Raw genomic sequence first — 19,738 nt, forward strand, 5'->3', positions numbered from 1 at the left:
GTGGCTTCCATACCTTGGTTGGGACAACATCCTGTCGAATTATATCGTCAAAGCCCCCGTATCTATTATCTGCGTCTGAAGTGCATTGCAAACATCGATCGTTTCATTGATTTGTACACCAATGTATCACGTAAAATGGATAGTGTTTTTGAGACATATTTAGGTCCGGATGGTGTTTTGGCAGGGGCGGTGGTGGGTGCAGTCGCAGGAGCAACGGGTGAGCCCGATGATATACCCAATGTAAATACCACGGTTTGGATATTGGGTAAAAGTTATAATGCCATACAAGAATTGGAATTGATACGTCGTGATGTTCAATCACGTTTGTGGTGTACATATCGGAGGGGATTTGTGCCACTTGGGGAACCCCAGCTGACGACAGATAAAGGTTGGGGTTGTACATTGCGTTGTGGTCAAATGGTATTGGCTCAGGCATTGATTGATTTGCATTTGGGTCGTGATTGGTTCTGGACACCCGAGACCCGGGATCAGACATATTTGAAAATCGTAAATCGTTTTGAAGACTCAAGGAAAAGTTATTTTTCCATACATCAAATTGCCTTAATGGGAGATTCGGAGGATAAGAAGGTGGGCCAGTGGTTTGGCCCGAATACAGTGGCACAGGTTTTGAAGTGAGTATTTTTTTTTTTCCACATAAAAATGTTTCCTTTTAATATTTAATTAATTTTTTCCAGGAAACTAGTGCGTTATGATGATTGGTGTAGTCTAATGATACATGTGGCAATGGATATGTCAATTGTCTGCGATGAAATCAGTAAGTTATATACATTTTAATTTTCTATGATTTAATTACAAACTCTCCTCTTGTTTACAGTGTCCCTTTGCTTGGAAAATCCCCAAAATGATGAATCCTGGAAGCCACTGCTTCTTATTATCCCTTTGCGTTTGGGTCTAAGCGACATCAATCCGATTTATATACCAGCTTTGAAGAAATGTTTTGAATTGGTTGGTTTTTGCGGCATGATTGGTGGCCGTCCAAATCAGGCATTATATTTTATGGGCTATGTCGATGATGAGGTATTATTTTTGGATCCTCACACAACACAAAGATGTGGTTCGGTGGGCCAAAAAACCACCCAAGATGAAATTGAATTTGATGCAACATTTCATCAGAAATATGCTGGACGAATACCGTTTACACAAATGGATCCATCATTGGCGGTGGTGAGTGGATTTTTTAAAACATATTTTTTTCAAGGACAATAGACTTACTTAGCTGGCTTGTGACAGAACTTTCGTTCCATAAGCCGAACTTAAAAAAAGATTTCCAGGTGCGTCGGTATTTTGCGCAGTTTTTCCAATTTGAAACACCATAGTCGGCAATGATGTCCTCCATTTGGTCTTTCCATGGTATTCGTGGCCTTCTCCTTGTGCGTGAACCATCAGCTGGTTCGCTTTTATATGACTTCTAGACTGGGGCATCTTCATCCATTCTCATATTACCTAGACAACGTAGTCGCTGCATCTCAATACGTCTATCAATGTAGATGTCCGAGAATAGCTGGTACAACTCATGGTTCATTCGACGGCGATATTCACCGTCAACGCAGATAGATCTTTCGGAGAATTTTTCTCTCAAGCACTCCAAGAGCCGTCTCATCTGGCGGGAGGTAACCTTGTTTCTAAACTGCTTACTTAGACCATAGTAGCATCTGTTGGCCATTGCTATCCTTCGCTGAATTTCAAAACTGATGTCATTGGTTTTATTCAAGGTAGAATTTAAATGTCATGGCCAGGGCAGCGATCATATGCTGTTTCTAGGCGCTCATAAAATATGTCTTTGGTCTGCTCATCTGTCTTCGGTCGGATCATGGGCGCAAATAAGACTGATGTAGAAGGACTTCGCAAATCGTGGTCCTTTATAAGTTTGCGGGGGTCGTCAACATTTGGGGGGTTTGGTTTTCTTTTTCTTTGTTTTTTCATAGTAGGAGGGGTTTTCCGAGTGTGGGCAACTAATCCGACGCCTCAACCCAATTTTTTATAGTTCTCGCGGCAGATATTAGTTCACTATTTCAACGGGTGATGGCTAACCAGGTGACACCGCGGGGAGGTAAGTGTCCACAATTGAGATGAAAGAGGATCCAAGATAAGCCTGGACTTTGCCATGTTAAAGCCAATCAAAGCCGTTGCTTGGTATCTATCATCCCCTACGTCACCCTGTAAGAAGAGTGAATTTTTTAAAAATAATTTTTTTGAATGACTATAAGAAACGTGGTTTTTTTAATTTTTTTTCCAAGGATAATTTAATATTTTTGTCTCTCTCTCTCTTTCTTTTCAGTGTTTCCTATGTAAAACGCGTATATCATTCGACATACTGCTGGAGGATTTGAAAACAAAAGTTCTGACAGCAAGTACTCAGCCATTATTTGAAATTATTAAAACGAGATCACCCGAATGGGTATCAAGTATGCCAGGTACTACCAACAATACTACTATGCCTTACAATCTTACATCTTCTACTACCAATTCTATCGACACAAGTAGAACATATCATACATATCCCTGTATAAATACTACAACAACAACAAATAACACCAACAACTTTAAAGGAGATCAAAGTAGTGACCATTGTTACACATCCTTTGAAGAAATCTCAAATTCGAGTGAAATGAATACAAGCTCCTTGCAAAGCTTTCAAACAATTGGTTGTTACAACAGCAACAACAACTCTGATGATTTGACAAGTTATAGTTTGCTAACAAGACGAACTATAAGTTGTGGTGATACAGAAGGTTTTTGTTGAACTTTTGTTTTAATTATTTGATTTGTGATTACAAAATTCAATGCGTTATTGTTATGGGAAAAAATAATTTCTAATATATTCCTTTTGTTTTGTTTTATAGATTTCGAAAAACTAAATCACACTTCAGAGGAGCTAAGGCCACGTAATTGCTGTGATGAATATGCCGGGTCCGATGATGATTTTGAATTTATTTCATAGTTTAAAATACAAAACAAAATGTGTCTTTTTTTACAAAACAAAATGCTAATTAAAACAACATTTGTATTTATTGTTTTACAAAGAAGAGAAAAACGAAAAAGAATGTTATTTATGGAAAGTAGCAAGAAATACAAAATCCCGAAATAGTTATCTTAATTATTTTTGCTAATTTCCCAAAAATGGATTTGTACACCCCCCTCAGCAATTTAGTAATATTTAGTGTGTAAACAAAAAAAAAATCATTTATATTTAGTCTCAATTTATTTTCCTTTTTTGTATAAAAAATAAAATTAAACTAAAGAGAATCGGCTGTGTTGTATTAATAGAATAAAAAGCTAGAACGTGATACCTGCAGGCAAGTTGAACAAAAAGATTAGTTTTTAGTATTTTCAATTACTTTATTAAAACATTGTCCATTGTACATCATATGTGTGTATGTGTGGTGTTAGCATGCATGCCCTGATTTTAACTGTTTTTTAATGAATTGTTTTGCCATAGCCCCCATGTATACCACCACCATCACCCATTATGAACCACAATGAACAATGCTTTTTTGTATTATCTTGGCAAATATCGAAAGTTAACAACACACCCTTTATGCAAGCCTTTTTTCTTCAATAAATAAATATTCGTACAAATTGCTTTATTAGTTGACAGCGAACATTAAGCCAATAACTAGTATTGAATAGAATCGATTTTGTTTTTTGTGTGTGTGCAACTTCTAGTGCTAATTAATATTAATTTCATATAATTTGTTCATATTTTGCTATTGTTTAAAGAAACAAAAAACCATAACAACAACAATAAAAAAACTGGAGTTAGCCATATATTAGTTATAGGGTTATATTATATGTAGTTTAAGAATATGGACAAAAAAGAAGACAACTATAGAGGAATAAGTCTCCTTCCCATCGCATATAAAAATGCTATCCAGTGTGCTGTGTGAACGACTGAAGTCAATGGCATTATTGGACCATACCAATGCGGCTTCAGTCCTGGCAAATCCACCATTGACCAGATTTTCACTCTGCGCCAAATCCTGGAAAAGACCCACGAAAAACACATCGACACATTCCACTTATTAATCGACTATAAAGTCGCATTCGATAGCCCTATCCCTATCAGAGGTGTTTAAAACCATGTCTGCGTTCGGCATTCCTGCAAAATTAATACGGCTATGCAGGATAACTTTAAGTTGCACAAGGTCAGCAGTTAAAATTCGGAAAGGACCTATCGGAGCCATTCAATAGCTTACGAAGATTCAAACAAGGTGACAGTTTGTCGTGTGACGAGACGCAAAGGCGAAGAGAAATGGCACTCTGTACACCAAACAACACATGCTACTCGCCTACTCCGATGGCATCGATATAATGGGTCGAATATTGCGAGCGGTAACAGCCACATTTGAACAAATTGAAAACGAGTCTGGCAAAGTGGGTATGGCAGTAAATGGCGAAAAGACGAAGCTGATGGTATCAACACGCAAGAGGTCCTGTAGGCTCGAACCAACTGTGGAACTTGAGAACTACAGCTTCGAAGTAGTCAAAGATTTTATATACCTTGGTACCGCCATAAATAAAACGATTGACATCATTTTTAAAATTCGGAGAAGGATAGCAATGATCAACAGATGCTACTATGGTCTAAGCCAACAGTTTAGAAGCAAGTCCACCTCCCACCAGACCAAACTCACACTCTACAAGACGCTGATACTACCCATGTTGGATATGGATCTGAAGCATGGTTACTTGCGCAAGCAGATGAGAGAGAAAAAATTTCCGAGAGATTTATGGGTCGATCTGCGTTGACGGTGAATATCGGCGTCGAATGAACCATGAGTTGTACCAGCTTTTCTCGGACATCGACATTGTTAGACGTATTGAGCTGCAGCGACTATGTTGGCTAGGCCATGTTGTGAGCTCGGCTTATGGAATGAAAGTTCTGTCACAAGCCAGCTAAGAAGAAGATAAGAGGCGAGGATTTTTAAAGAATAATTAAGAAGCGAGGATTTTTTAACGAATAATTTTTAGATGGTATATAAGAAGCGTGAATTTTTAAAGAATACTTTTTAGAGGGTATATAAGAAGCGTGGATGTTTAGTGGGACTATAAGAAGCGTGGATTTTTAAAGTATAATTTTTAGAGGGAATATAAGATGCGTGGAGTTTTAAAGAATAACTTTAGAGCGACTATAAGAAGCGTGGATTATTAAAGAATAATTTTTTGAGGGACTATAAGAAGCGTGGATTTTAACGGAATAATTGTTAGAGGTTATAGTTCCTCTAACAATTATTCCGTACAAATCCAAAAAGCGTGGATTTTTAAAGAATCATTTGTAGAGATACTTTGAGAATCTGGGATTAAATAAAAATTATTTTTAAAAGGACGAGGAATTTAGAAAAACGGAAAATTTTTATTTGTTTAGAATTATAAGTGGACTTTGGGAAGTTTTGATTACTTCTTTGCAAATTTTTAGGTGGATTGTAAAAAACGAGGACATTTTAGAAACTATTTTCTTATCCCATACTTTTTAAAAACCCTTGATTACGAGAGCAATTTAATTTCAAGTTTTCTTAACTCCTTTTTGAAGGCCTTGTGAGTGGGGCAGCTGCAAATATGTATGTATATCAAACACTCAGAAGTTCATTTGCATGTTTAGGTACCACCTATTCATTTAAACTTAATGGCTATTTGGGTTTCAATATGGACAGTGGTTTACTATTAAATATTTAATTAAAAATTATGAAAATATGAATTAAAACAATTTATGTAATAGTAGTCATTTTTAATTTGAGTTTTAGAACCACTGTCATATGGGCCACATAATATGGACCACTTTTTTGTTCATGTTGTTTTTGGTATCTCCAACATGGAAATAATGTTTAATTGCAAATAAAATAAAACTTTACATTAACTATGACCACTATTATTATTATTACTAAGACGACGATGGCGACTGGCCGTTTGTTTGGTGGCTAGACGACAGACATTTGGTGACCACACCTAAAATTTTATGACCACCTTGACTTTACTTTCATTTTGGTTGATGGCAATGATGGTGGTGGTGCTGGTGGAGCTGCTGCTGTGACTAAAACAAGAAATCAATTGTATAATATTTTTGCATTTGCTGCCGCTTTCGTAGTTTGATCAATAACAACTATTTTTTTAATACTAATAATTATGATATGGAAAAGGTTTTGGGTGGCACAAAAATCATATGCAATTAATAAATTTTTATAAGTGGTGACATTAGTAATAAACTGGAAAAGGGAATGGTGTAGTTATTGAAATTTGACTTTATTGTAAATCGGTTTCTGATATATTCCAATTCCATTTCATCATTCCCATAAACTCTAGGTCATTTAAAGTTCATTACAGTTCACCTCGTTCAATGTAATTCAAAAGTTCATTGGCATAACAAAAAGTTCAGGTCGATAACCACGCATTTTTTTATTTTTCCCGTGATCTTTATATTTCTCTTTATTATGTTTACGGAATTTCCAATCAACCGGATCAGAAAAAAGTATTCATATATCATTATTTGTTGTATTCAAAAAAATCTCTTGAATAAAATGTCTTTATAAAGAAAAAAATAATCAATTTCAAAATTTAACTTAATAATAGCTTCACTGATTAACAGGAAGTTTATTTGTCTTGAAAAATGCTACAATTTAACAGAAACAAAAATAACAATTGAATATCTATAACAAAGCTACCGCTTCTTAGCGTATCAGAGTGACATATCAAAAAATTGGGGCTTTAATTTCATTATACATATCACAATATCATTAGAATTAACATTGTTGTAGTTATTGATTGATTGAGTGTTTGAAAGCAAATATTGTCATAGCACCGCCATGAGCGAAATAAAACAAAATGGTAAAGTTAAGTGACAAAACTCGACAAGAATCTAAGAAGCGAGGATTCTTTACGAATTACCAATGCCTAAGATTTTTAAGAATAATTTTTGAAGGATTTTTTTTAAAATAATTTTTATAAGGACTATAAGAAGCGTGGATTTTTTAAGAATAATTTTTTAGAAGAGGCATGAAGTTTAAAAGAATAATTTCAGAAGCTGTGTAAGAGATATGCATTTTTAAAGAATAAATTTAGAAAAATTATAAGAGGCGTGTTTTTTTAAGAATAATTTTTAGGAGGACTTTAAGAGGTGTGGGTTCTTTAAGAATGATTTTTAGGAGGATTAGAAAGACGGAGACGGTAATATTTTTAAATAATTTTTACTAGGATTATAAGAGTGATAGTTTTTTTAAAAATATTTTTTAGGAGCGCTATAAGAAGCGTTGATTTTTTTAGGAAACTTTGATTTTTAGAAATTTTATAGGAAAATAATAATTCTTAGAAGGATTATAAGAGGCGTAGGTTTTTTAAGAATCATCTTTAGAAGGACTGTAACAGACGTGGATTTTAAAGAATAATTTTTAGAAGGACTACGAGAAGGTCGTATACAAATGTTAGGGTTTCTAAAGAATATAATCGTGGATATTTTGAAAACATATTGGGGTGGCATTTTTAAAAAGTTTTTTTTTTTTAAGAAATATCAAGGCAGAATTTTTTAAAATAATATTTTTCCAGGGAATATCAGGCGTGCATTTAAAAAAAAATATTTTACAAGGAATATCAGAAGTTACTTTTATACCCTTCACCACTCTGTGGTACAGGGTATTATGTCTTTGTGCATATGTTTGTAAGAGGCAAAAGGAAACGAGATAGACACATGGTTCCTTTTGAGAATATGCATAGAATCACTTTCTGAGTCGATTTATGCATGTCCGTCCGTTCATGTATTTTTGTGAAGAAAGTACAGGTCGCATTTATGATCCAATTTGTATGAAATTTGGCACAGTTCACTTATTTGGCTAAAGGACGAACCCTATTGAAATTGCAGAAAATCGGTTTAGATATAGATATAGCTCCCACATATATTTTCGTCCGATTTTATGTGAATGACGCACCAAACTTCCAATATTTGTCCGATTGAGACAAAATTTAGCTCAGAGCACTGAATTAGGGCCAGATTGATGTCTGCGAAGTTTTGTTAAAATCAGTTCAGATTTTTTGTGAATGATGCACCAAACTCCCAATATTTGTCCGATTGAGACAAAATTTTGCACAGGGTACTGAATTAGGTCCAGATTGATGTTTGCGAAGTTTTGTTGGAATCGGTACGGATTTAGATATAGCTCCCATATATAAATTCGTCCGATTTTTTGTGAATGATATACCAAACTCCCAATATTTTTTTCCGATTAGGGCAAAATTTTGCACAGAGGACTGAATTAGGTCCAGATTTATGTCTGCGAAGTTTTGTTAAAATCGGTTCAAATTTAGATATATCCCCCATATATAGTTTCGTTCGATTTTATGTGAATGATGCACCAAACTCCCAATATTTTTCCGATTGGGATAAAATATTGCACAGAGTACTGAATTAGGACCACACAGATGGCGAAATGGTGTATGCAACGGTTACTCAATTAGGTCCATGTGTATATATATAGGTCCCATAAATAATTTTACTCGATTTCATACAAATGGTACACCAAAGAATCCAAGTTTGCCCGTTTGACATGCAACTTTTCATTGATTCAGAATGGTATGTGTGTGGGGGTTTTTCAGTTGGTTCAAATATCTATCTAGATAGCACATTTAATTTCGCCCGATTCTATCTCCAAATATCTATGTCTTTTTTATCTACAGAATATTGTAGATATTAACATATCTTGTATGTACTCAAAGTGGTTAAGGGTATCATATAGTTGGCCCCGTCCGACTTTTGAACTTTCTAAATCCACTTTATAAATCCACGCTTAACGCTCTGACATTTCTTGAAAAAATATTCTTTATAATCCACGCTTAGTGCTCTGATATTTCCTGAAAAAAATATTCTTTAAAAAATCCACGCTTAGTACTCTGAAAATATTCTTTATAAATTCAATTTTTTATCTTACAATGAATTTTTATATGTCATTATTTAACAGTAAAAATCCCTTCCCTTTTTTGTATGTACTATAAAAAATAATATAGATAATTATAAGATACGTTAATTAAAATCCTACACGTGTGATTTGTGTTAGACACACGTTTAATTACCGCCAATTGTTAAAGCCACCGTTATCGCCCTAAACACAATCTCCTCCAATCATTACAAACTAATTAATTAACATTAGCATTATATGGACACTAATCGATTACTTTGGCTCTTGGAAAGACTATTGGTGTATAGGCAGAGGGTTGGGAGTGTGTGTATGTGGTTGGAGCCATAGTAACATGGACATGGTATGGTCAAAACACTCCTTAAATGGGATATTTCACACCTCCCATTCAATTAGCTGGTTTGTTGTTTCGAGCACAGACCATAATGTAATTAACTTATTTCAGTTTTTTTTTGGGCAAAGCAACATACATACGAGTATGTACACATGTTTGTTTATTCATTTCTTTACAAATGTTAGGAATATCATACTTTGTTGTTTTGGCCAACTATTCTTGATCTTGAACCTTAAATGGCGGTTTAAGCTTTTCATGTGCCACCACGGCTGTGTGAAACTGAAATTGAAACTCATATCAATTCCCGTTACCATGTCACATAATAGCAGCAATAATCCGATTTCAGATCAATGCCACAGATGTGGGAGATTGAAAAACAATTTCAACAACAGAGATTAGCCTGTTGAAAAGTTCTAGTTCAAGAGCAAACCGACAAACGAACGAACGAATGCCTGATTTCGAATGGAACGACCATATGTTAAATTTTGTATGTAAATTCCAATTATTACGATATTATTGTTTTTTTGTTATTATTTTTCTAGATCTAATGTAAACGATTAGCTATGAATTTGTGAATTTTAATTAAATATTGTTTTGAAGTCAGAAAGAAAAACACAAACAATTGTTATGCAAAATAGAATGGAAAATGGAATATCAAAGCCATTTATAGTTTGTCTAAAGCCTAGCCGTTATGAAATTGAAATAAAAAAATTGTTAATTTGTTGGTTTTTATTTTTAATGAATATCATATGTGTAGATTATTAAAAATGGAAGCATAAATTTTTTCTAGGACCAAGAAAACCAATCAGGAATATGGAGATTATTTTTCAAGATATTTGTTGAGGAGCTTGAGCTTGGATTTTTTAAAGAATTATTTTTTATTCGATTTCCAGCTTGATATATATATATACATATATATATATATATATATATGGGCTATATTGCCAATTTTTTAATATTCCATTTTCAAAAAATTAGCTTTTTTGTTTTTGTGGCACATCAATGATTTTTGGTACACATATAGAGAAAAATGTTCTGACTCCGAAACCGTTCGCGATCAAATTTTTGTTTGATGCGCGCAAAAGTTATCGAGGTTTTAATTTTGGGCATAAGAAAAAAATCTTAAAATTACGCCGTTTATTATATTGACCAAAAACGTTGATATATATCTTCATCCGTAAAATAAGAATATGAATATATTATAATAATCGCGAAAAAGTTGTACATCTTCGCGAAATATGAGAAAAATAATGAAAATATAGGAGATTACGTATGTAAATATTTTCATTATATTAATGACATACACACACCTAAAAATTAATTTAAAAATATCCACATAATCTAAACACCATGATGAATCAAATGATATCAAAATCACACAAGTCCGTGTAGCGGTTTCTAAGTAACAGCGACAACAAAACAATATATTGAGGAAAAATATTTGTTTTTGGTTCGAAAAAATAATGTCATCATATTTATTTTTTTTTTAATTTTATACAAGAAATTTCACATATAAAACCTTATTGATCGCGGGTACCCATATCATTCAGTTGACAGATCTAAAAATTTGGCCCGAAAAATAGGTTTTTTAGAAATTTGATCGCACAAAATTTGCACCTTCGCATGAGTATTACTCTGAAGCTGTGCATACTACATACACAAAATACATATCAAATTACGCAGATTCGCGACTACAATAATCTTATAATCGATTTTTATAAATTCCTGTTTGCGTATTAAAGCTAGAAGTAAAATTAGAAAAACACTCAAAATCGAGCTTCAAAATGTCGGCATAATTTAAAGGTAGATGCAGTGAAAATTTTGAAAAATGATACATAAGGGGCGTAGTCCCCATTTTGTTGTCTTCTAGTTTTATTTTGACACGAAGACCGTGCAATGAGTGGCTTAGTCACAAATCGATAGAGAACATAAAAAAACTGGTTCTCCTCAACGTGTTTTTACACATTTTTTCACATTAAAGTAGACACAGCTTCCACCAAAATAAAGCTTGGAGGTCAATATCATGAGCAGTTTGCAACGACAGACCAATTAACCTAAAACTTTTCACTTTTTTCCATATTCTTATGTAATTCCCGAGTTATAAAGGGGTGAACCTCCGCTTCAGCTATGTTAAAAAATTGGCAATATTGCCCATATATAGTTTAGTCCGATTTTATTTAAATGCAGCACCAAAGAGTCAAATTTAGGCCGATTCGCACAAAATTTTGCACATTCTACTGAATTAGGTCTTTATTTATGTATGGGAAATTTGGCTATACAGTTTCCTCCGATTTTATGTAAAATGTGCACCATACTGTCAATGTTTTTACGATTGAGAAAAAAATTTGCATAGCGTATTGAAGTTACAACTGGTTGACATCCCTATTGCACTTACTGCAGGTTGACATCCGCGAAATTTTATTGGAATCGATTCAAATTTAGATATAGCTCCAATATATAGTTTCGTCCGATTTTATGTAAATGTTAGAGTTGGGTAGTTCCGCAACGAACTAGTTCATTGGAACTATTCTATTAATTTTTCCGATCTCGTTCTTTTTTCTTTTCCTTTTTTTTCTATATGGAGCAAATGAACTATATTAAAAAAAAAAAAACAAAAAGCGATGACGATTGAATCTCTCAAAGGAACTATGTAGGAGTCGGGACTATATGGAGCAAAGGAACTGTATGGAGTAAAGGAACTATATAGATCAAAGGAACTATATGGAGCAAAGGAACTATATATGAAAAAAACAAAAAACTAAAAAAAAGAACGATGAAAGAGAAGGATTCAAGGAACTATGTAGGAGTCGGAGCAAAGGAACTATATGGAGCAAGGGAACTGTATTGAAAAAATGAAATAAAAAACAAAAAGAACGATGAAAGAGAGATTTAAAGGAACTATGTAGGAGTCGGAACTATATGGAGCAAAGGAACTGTATGGAGTAAAGGAAATATACAGAGCAAAGGAACTACATTAAGGAACTCGTTCCTTTTTAAAAAAAGTAACGAGAAAGATCGATCCGCTAAGTGAACTAGATTGTCCAACTCTAATAAATAGAGCATAGACATTAAATTTTTCACCAATTTCAGATTGGTATGTATATGGGTTCTTTTAATTTTGTTCAAATATCTATGTACGCAGTTTATTTCGTCCGATTCCATTTCAATGGTCCTCCAAAGATGATATGTCAGTTTTATCTACAGGATATTGTACATATTAGCATCTCGCATATGTACCCAAAGTGGTGAAGGGTATCATATTGTCGACCCGTCCGACTTTTGGACATTCCCTACTGTTTTTTTAAAGAATGTCAAAAGGCAATTAAAAAAATAAAAAAAAAATATTTTCAAGGATTTTTTATAAATTTCGGGTATGGATATGTTTAAAATGTTTTTATCATTATCCTATTATATGTATAGTAGCTATATTTTTTACATGATTTCTTTTCCCTTGATATATATCATACATCAATTCCCACTTTTACTTGCCTTAGTAATAAGACGATAATTAGTTACGGATATAACACCCTCAAAGTAAAAGTCCAACGTTAGTGATTAATTATATGCCGGTCAAAATTTATTAATTACCGGTCTCTTCCGACAATTATATAATATTTCAATGATGGCCAAATAAAAATGCATAACCCACCGAGATGATGTTTTAAATGATGGAAAAGAGGTATTGATTTTTTGTATTGTAAAGTTTCAAGAGGGTTTCAGTAATTTATTTTTGTTAATTGAAAAAAAAAATGAAATGTGGGGCATCTTCATTATTAATCATTCTGACCTGCTTCTAAATTTAAATAGTTCATATATAATGCGGAAAATATGGTTCAAGTAATAATGACGTTAAGTTCGGCCGGACAAAGCTTTATATGCGCTCAAACATGAGGTCGAACAAAAAATAAAAATTTTACTTCTGATTATATGAGAAGACCTATAAATCCATACTGAAAAAGATTGTAATGATTTGTTCTTATCTCTTATCAACATATATGCTATTAATCTGCCACTTCGGTAAAAAAAAATTGGACATACAAAAATTTTTTATCTAATTTCCCAAAATGTTCCTTTATTTCCTCACGTTTCTTTCTTTTCTTCAATATCCCATCATGCCTCTGTTCAGCACGCTTTGCACATGACAAATATGGCGCGTCACATAAAAATAGCAGTAGTGTCGCGACAACAAGACATTGATAATGAAAATACACAAAATGGCAACCAAATACAAAAAATTGTTATTTATTTTTTATTGTTTAAATTATGCGTACGTGTTTATAATTATTGCAAATTATTGATTGTTTTAATGAATTTTATTACACCACATTGCAATGCAGTACGTCAACGCTGGCAACAATAAACAGCATGACATTTCAGTTTTTTTTTTAGAAAAAAATAGGAACAACAACATTACAGACAACAATACAGGAATACAACAATACAGACAGCTGATTAATAATCATTGATTGTCTACTTCCCATTTAGTAGTTGAATGAAGTTTGCTTCTTAAGTCTTTTGTTTACAATGTTTGTCAGCTGAACTATATGTGTAATTGTAAACAAACAGCTGGGGTCTAGAGACATAGGTCCAGTTTTATTTCCTTAAAAAAATATTAAATGTAATGTCAAAACAATAATATAATTGCAAGGAAAAAGATAATTTGCTAATATTCATTGGAAAATATTTTCCTTAAAATCCACGCTTAGGGATCTGATATTCCTTGGAAAATATTTTCCTTAAAATGTCAGTTATTCCTTGGAAATTAAAAATATTTTTTTTCAAAAAATTTTCCTTAAAATCCATTTGTCTGATATTCCTTGGAAAATATTTTGTTAAAATCCATATATTGATATTCCTAAAATATTTTCTTTAAAACCCAAGCTTATGGATCTGATATTCCTTGGAAAATATTTTCTTTAAAACCCAAGCTTATGGATCTGATATTCCTTGGAAAATATTTTCTTTAAAACCCAAGCTTATGGATCTGATATTCCTTGGAAAATATTTTCCCTAAAATCCACGCTTAGGGATCTAATATTCCTTGGAAAATATGTTCCTTAAAATCCACGCTTAGGGATCTGATATTCCTTGGAAAATATTTTCTTTAAAACCCAAGCTTAGGGATCTGATATTCCTTGGAAAATATTTTCTTTAAAACCCAAGCTTAGGGATCTGATATTCCTTGGAAAATATTTTCCTTAAAAAATCCACGCTTAGGGATCTGATAATTGGAAAATATTTTCCTTAAAAATCCACACTTAGGGATCTGATATTTTTTGGAAAATATTTTCCTTAAAAATCCACGCTTAGGGATCTGATATTCCTTGGAAAATATTTTCCTTAAAAATCCACGCTTAGGGATCTGATATTCCTTGGAAAATATTTTCCTTAAAAATCCACGCTTAGGGATCTGATATTCCTTGGAAAATATTTTCTTTAAAACCCAAGCTTAGGGATCTGATATTCCTTGGAAAATATTTTCCTTAAAATCCACGCTTAGGGATCTGATATTCATTGGAAAATATTTTCCTTAAAAATCCACACTTAGGGATCTGATATTTTTTGGAAAACATTTTCCTTAGAAATCCCCGCTTAGGGATCTGATATTACTTGGAAAATATTTTCCTTAAAAAATCCACGCTTAGTGATCTGATATTCCTTGGAAAATATTTTCCTTAAAAATCCACGCCTTATGCTCTGATATTCGTTGAAAAAATATTGTTTAAAAAATCCACGCCTTATGCTCTGATATTCGTTGAAAAAATATTGTTTAAAAAATCCACGCCTTATGCTCTGATATTCGTTGAAAAAATATTCTTTAAAAAATCCACGCCTTATTCTCTGATATTCGTTGAAAAAATATTCTTTAAAAAATCCACGCCTTTGATGTTCTTTTAAAAAAATATTTTTAAAAATCTGAAACCATAAATTACTCACAACTTTGGCCTCGACCCAATGCGGTGCTATATCTTAATTCCGATTTTAATAAATTGTTTTTAAATTATCAGAACAAGCCTTTCGTAATGGCTTTGGTAATATCACAACAATTAAAATAAAGTAGTTATTAATGGTAATTTTTTATTTCTCTATAATTTATGGGCGATACAAGTAAATTGTCATAACTTACAGAAACTTCTACACCCGTACGAGGTGATTGAATAGAGCGGCGGAATATTTAAATTATGTGAGACAGAATAAACCACCAAACGCCAACACTATTTCCCCTCGAACTGACAGAATGCATTTTGATCTACTTTTGGTGTGACAGACATCAGCGGTAATTTAGGTTGGCAAAGGCGCCAAATGGAAAATCCAAAACTTCCTGCAACAGTTTGGTTGGTTGGTGATTCATATTTTGGTATTGAAATTCAAGTAACTGGGAAAATAAACAAAACAACAAAAAATGACGTCTGATAAATATTAAATTTCAAATTAAGTGATTTAGGCTGACAAGCCAAACAAAAGTAATGCAGGCAGTGCAAAATTGCCACAACCTACAATTTGATATGCTTCTACACATATTTTTTGACTTTCAAATCGAGGCGATGAAGGTGTTATAAACACAACGGTATTGTTGCTACCACGAAAACCACGATACCTCTCTCTTGATCTCTTTAGAGTCATAACCTTTTTTCCAAGCCGCTGCATTCAATTAGACAATTGCTTCGACTTTTTAAGGAGGAATACAAATTGACATGTTGACAGTACCTGTAGAGCACTTGGCCTAACCATAGATCTCTGAATTTGTTAACAAACAAACGTCGGAAAAAAACAACTCACACCGAATTTGTTATAATTTCAATTGACTTATCATGTGGTGAATGTTCGTTGACTTCTTGTGCACGAAAATCACACAAAACTTCAAATTCAGCAAATGTGGCATTGTTTGTAGTTCAAAGTGTGGGTGGGTGTAGTTTGATGTTAGTATTGTCTTTGATTTCGCATGGCGTTTTGAGATAAATTTAGAGAAAAAAATATTAAGATCTGAGGGTAGAAGATGTTATACCCTACAATTTCAGGACAGGCTTGGATATTTTAAAGAATACTGTAAGCGTGATTTTTTTAAATACCTTTTCAAACTCCACTATAGGTGTGAATTTAAAAAAATATTTTTTCAAACACCACTTTCGAAATGTTTTTTTGGAAACGGATTTTTTATAAATATTCTTTTCCAAGACAACCTCAAGGCGTGGATTTTATAAAAAAGAAACACTTTTCCAAGACTGGCCCAAGGTGTGACTTTTTTAAAAAATGGTTTTATAAACTCTTCATCTATAGTGTAGGGTATGACCAATAATAAAAATAAAATATTCAAAAAAATATAATCTATTTGATTCGGATTGTGACAGGAAGTTTATAAATTATTCAATAACTTTATTGAAAGTGATACTTATAATTAAGAATAAAAAAATAACAAAATCATATTTAACATGTATGCGAATCAAATTGTGAATAGAACATTTACCATTTTTTCAACTACTGCTGCTGCCGCAACACACCCTCACACGCGGTATTGACTTTTGACGAACAGTTACAAATCAATCAAATGATTTATCAAAGTTTGACGTGGCTAATGTTTTATGCATTTTTTATGAAAAAAAATAAAGAAAAACAAAAAAGGGAATTAATCACAGCTGTTTTTCTTTGAATTTGTAATGAAGGTGTTAAGTCAAAGAATAAACAAAAGACTTAAGGCACATACACGAGTTAAAAATTTTGTGAGTTGTTACATTAGATTAAAAATATTAAAAATCTACCAGGAATATCAGATCCCTAATATTCATTGGAAAAATACACGCTGATATTCCTTGAAAAAAATTTTTTTTTAAAGCCCAAGATTAGGGCTCTGATATTCCTTGAAAAAAATATTCTTTAAAAATCCACGCCTAGTGCTCTGATATTCCTTGAAACAAATATTCTTTAAAAATCCACGCCTAGTGCTCTGATATTTCTTGAAAAAATATTCTTTAAAAATCCACGCCTAGTGCTCTGATATTTCTTGAAAAAATATTCTTTAAAAAATCCACGCTTACGACTCTGATATTCCTTGAAACAAATATTCTTTAAAATCCACGCCTAGTGCTCTGATATTCCTTGAAAAAATATTCTTTAAAAAATCCACTCCTAGTGCTCTGATATTCCTTGGAAAAATATTCTTTAAAAAATCCACGCTTAGGACTCTGATATTCCTTGAAAAAATATTCTTTAAAAAATCCACGCTTAGGACTCTGATATTCCTTGAAAAAATATTCTTTAAAAATTCACGCTTAGGACTCTGATATTCCTTAAAAAAATATTCTTTAAAAATCCACGCTGAGGACTCTGATATTCCTTATAAAAACTACAAGGACTCTGATATTCCTTGAAAAAAATTATCCTTAAAAGTCCACGCCTAGTGCTCTGATATTCCTTGAAAAAAATATTCCTTATAAAAACTACAAGGACTCTGATATTCCACGAAAAAAAAAATTCTTTAAAAAATCCACGCCTAGGGCTAAGATATTTCTTTAAAAAATATTCGTTAAAAAATCAACGCCTGGGGCTCTGATATTCCTGGAGAAAAATATTCTTTAAAAATCCCCTCTTAGGGCTCTGATATTCCTTGGGGAAATATTAGTTAAAAAATCCACGCTTAGGGCTCTGATATTCTTTGGAAAATATTCTTAAAAAAATCCACGCTCTACCCCAATTGAGAATTTAAAAATAATAAATAATAAAAAAATTAAATAATATTAAATAGGATTTGTTATGGCAATTTACACTTGTTGTAAGTTTATCGGAACAACGATAAAGTTGTCATTTCTAAAATCTCACCATAAGTCATTTGTATAGTTGTTTCCATCATATTAATGACCACTTTTATCACTTGGGGATTTTTGCCATTAGAAATTTGCATAAATAAATTACGCCAATGCTATCCCTGCCGTCACCTGCCATCGGCATTAAATTCATGGCTGGACGGTGTTACAGTTCTTCATACAATTTATTAATAAACGTCAAGATTACTGCTGACCAGCCAGCAAGCCCGCACATAGTTAGCAACAACAATAAACCGCCAAGCAAGCCCTCATAAATTGCAATTCACAGAAAATTGAAAAACAAACAAATGAATTGGCTTAATTAAATCAAAGCATTAAAGTGGTGTTAATTTGTTTAAATATAAAAATAAAATACAAAATGAAAAATTAAATCCACACGGTGCGGGGCACACATCTTGCATAGTTTCAGTGATGTTATTTTGCCGCAGCAGCAGCTACAGAGGGCGATACTTATTTTTACCTCAGTCGATTATAAAAATAGGTCCGGTATAAAATTCCCCATTTGTTACAAAAAAAAAAACAAGACGTTTTTCCATTCAGCCATAGCTGCTATAGCTGGTCACTTACACACAAAGATACTCTGGCCATCGGTGGCGGGTCTGGCCGACAGACAGCCTGACCACTCTCTCAATCAATGGCAATGAGGCTTATCTATGTACCCAGTTTTGTTTTATAATAGATGCAGAGGGCGTTGGCTGTTGAATGTAGATCGGAGGACAATGGCAATGACGATGAATAAGTGTTGCAGTAGCAACAACAACAACAACGGCAATTCAATAATACTCTTAGTAATGAAATTCTTGATATTGCAAACAAAAGACTTAAGAAACAAACTTGTTTTGTTTTTTTTTCTATTTCATTTGGGAATGTTGGTTGGGTGGAGGAAGGGCATAATTGTTATTATTGTTGTTGTTGTACAATGTTTCATATAAGTGTTAATAAATTATGCATATCAAATTACTAAAAAGGATTTAAAATTGTGTTGTTATTTTTTTTTAATTTAATTTTGTTCTTATAAAGGCTGATTTAGTGCCGTGATGACTGACATGTATCATATCACGTTCAAAATAGAATTGGGAATTTTTGACATCCTCTATGATACCTTTCAAAGAAATATTTGTATCAAGAGATATGCGTAGATTTTTATTGATTTTTTAGGAATATTTTTTTTCAGAAATATCATTGCCTTAGGGTATATTTTTAACGAATATTTTCAAGGAATATCATATCCCTAAACGTGGATTTTTTTAAGAATATTTTTCTCAAGGAATATCAGAGCCCGGAGTGTGGATTTTTTAAAAGAATATTTTTTTAAGGAATACCAGAGCCCTAAGAATGGATTTTTTAAAGAATATTTTTTGAAGGTAAATCAGAGCCCTAAGCAAGGATTTTTTAAGGATATTTTTTGAAGGAAAATCAGAGCCCTAAGAATGGATTTCTTAAATAATATTTTTTGAAGGGAAATCAGAGCCATAAGCGTGGATTTTTTAAAGAAGATTTTTCAAGGAGTATCAGAGTTCAAGGCGTGGATTTTTTAAGGAATATTTTTTCAAGGAATATCAGTGCCCTAGGCGTGGATTTTTTATAGAAAAATTTTCCAAGGAATATCAGTGCCCTAGGCTTGGATTTTTTAAAAGAATATCGGTGCCCTTGGCGTGGTTTTTATAAAG

At 32.8% G+C, this 19,738-nt stretch overlaps 1 protein-coding gene across 1 annotated transcript; it reads left to right on the plus strand.

Annotated features, from left to right (window-relative positions):
- LOC133330610 (cysteine protease ATG4B) lies at nt 1-2,969 on the plus strand. The gene is made up of 5 exons (XM_061539051.1): nt 1-632; nt 696-775; nt 836-1,185; nt 2,300-2,435; nt 2,865-2,969. Exons 1-5 carry the CDS (start codon nt 136-138, stop codon nt 2,960-2,962), a joined length of 1,161 nt encoding a protein of 386 aa, XP_061395035.1. The 5' UTR covers nt 1-135; the 3' UTR covers nt 2,963-2,969.
- The last annotated feature ends 16,769 nt before the right edge of the window (nt 2,970-19,738 follow it).

Source organism: Musca vetustissima, unplaced genomic scaffold, assembly GCF_032173495.1.
Source record: "Musca vetustissima isolate MV318-11 ecotype Yass unplaced genomic scaffold, APGP_CSIRO_Mvet_v1 utg29509, whole genome shotgun sequence".
Taxonomy (NCBI): Eukaryota; Metazoa; Arthropoda; class Insecta; order Diptera; family Muscidae; genus Musca; species Musca vetustissima.